At 51.4% G+C, this 1544-nt stretch overlaps 1 protein-coding gene across 1 annotated transcript; it reads left to right on the top strand.

The window, feature by feature from the left end:
- Positions 1 to 423: 423 nt before the first annotated feature.
- LOC144219103 (olfactory receptor 10C1-like) lies at positions 424 to 1386 on the top strand. Its single transcript, XM_077749065.1, has one exon. It carries the CDS (start codon positions 424 to 426, stop codon positions 1384 to 1386), a length of 963 nt encoding a protein of 320 aa, XP_077605191.1.
- Positions 1387 to 1544: the final 158 nt, after the last annotated feature.

Here is a 1544-nt window from a genome sequence, read left to right as displayed (position 1 = left end):
TAAATCTCAGGACCTGCAGCAGAAAGGACTGAATCTCTGTGCTCAGTAAACATGTATTGAATGAATGAGTGAAGGACTCGGTGACACCAGAGATGGAGAAAACAAAGGAAGGATCAGTACAGAGAACCTTTGTCTGACAGTATTTGACAACTGATTAACGGCCTGGATGAAGACAGAAATGAGCTGGAGTTCATTTTTTTCAGCGTCGTGCTTGGTGATCAGGTGTATTTTTGATCAGGTGTTGTGAACACAGTTGGATTTGGTTGTAAAGGCATGAGGGTGAGTGTAATTTCCAAATTTTCTGAGTTTTAGACCTGCAGGTAGGAAACGTAGCTGTGTGACCTACTAGCGCTCATTAAAGGTAACAGAGAGATTTGCGTTTACACTGCACAAACCCTTGCCTGCTGACCCCTTCCCCAGGTCATGAACCTCAGCTGTTCCCAGTGGCAGGACAGCGGCGAGTCCGTCAAGCACTTTGCATTTGCCAAGTTCTCTACAGCCGCTGAGCAGTGCTTGCTTCTCTTCACCCTCATCCTGCTCATGTTCCTGGCCTCCCTGACGGGCAATGCTCTCATAGCCCTGGCCATCTGCACCAACCCCACCCTCCACACACCCATGTACTTCTTCCTGGCCAACCTGTCTCTCTTGGAGATTGGCTACACATGCTCGGTCATACCCAAGATGCTGCAGAGCCTTGTGAGTGAGGCCCGGGGCATCTCCCGCGAGGGGTGTGCCACGCAGATGTTCTTCTTTACGCTGTTCGCCATCAGTGAGTGCTGTCTTCTGGCAGCCATGGCTTTTGACCGCTACATGGCCATATGCTCCCCGCTGCACTATGCAACGCGAATGAGCCGTGGGCTATGTGCCCAGCTGGCCGTGGTTTCCTGGGCAGTGGGTTGCGTGGTAGGCTTGGGCCAGACCAACTATATTTTCTCCTTGAACTTCTGTGGCCCCTGTGAAATAGACCACTTCTTTTGCGACCTCCCCCCTATCCTGGCTCTTGCCTGTGGAGACACATCCCATAATGAGGCCGCGGTCTTTGTTGTGGCCATTCTTTGCATTTCCAGCCCGTTTCTACTAATCGTTGCTTCCTATGGCAGAATCCTAGCTGCCGTGCTGATCATGCCCTCACCTGAAGGCCGCCGGAAAGCTTTGTCCACCTGTTCTTCCCACCTGCTTGTAGTGACACTCTTCTATGGCTCAGGGTCTGTCACCTACCTGAGGCCCAAGGCCAGCCATTCGCCAGGAACAGATAAGCTCCTAGCTCTCTTCTACACAGTGGTGACCTCCATGCTCAACCCCATCATCTACAGCTTGCGGAATAAGGAGGTCAAGGCAGCTCTCCGGAGAACCCTGGGTAAGAAAAAAGCTTTAACTCATGGGTAGATATTGGAGGACCATGCAAATCTTCTCTTTGAAAAGAGGCACACACGGACCCAAGAGGAAAGAGAAGGATGAACACCGTGCACCCTGCAGCCTGTGTAAGGACCTTCTGTGGTAACAGTGGTGGCAATTTTGGAGACACTCTGTTCTGATTGCCAAAT

Source organism: Crocuta crocuta, unplaced genomic scaffold (assembly GCF_008692635.1).
Source record: "Crocuta crocuta isolate KB4526 unplaced genomic scaffold, BGI_CrCroc_1.0 C28807758, whole genome shotgun sequence".
In the NCBI taxonomy this organism is placed as follows: Eukaryota; Metazoa; Chordata; class Mammalia; order Carnivora; family Hyaenidae; genus Crocuta; species Crocuta crocuta.
Note: the sequence above shows the minus strand (reverse complement) of the source record. Positions and strands in the feature narration are given on the sequence as shown.

What these genes read in the sequence shown, in the direction of transcription:
- LOC144219103 (XM_077749065.1), top strand. Translation starts at nt 424, where the DNA reads ATGAACCTCAGCTGTTCCCAGTGGCAGGACAGCGGCGAGTCCGTCAAG.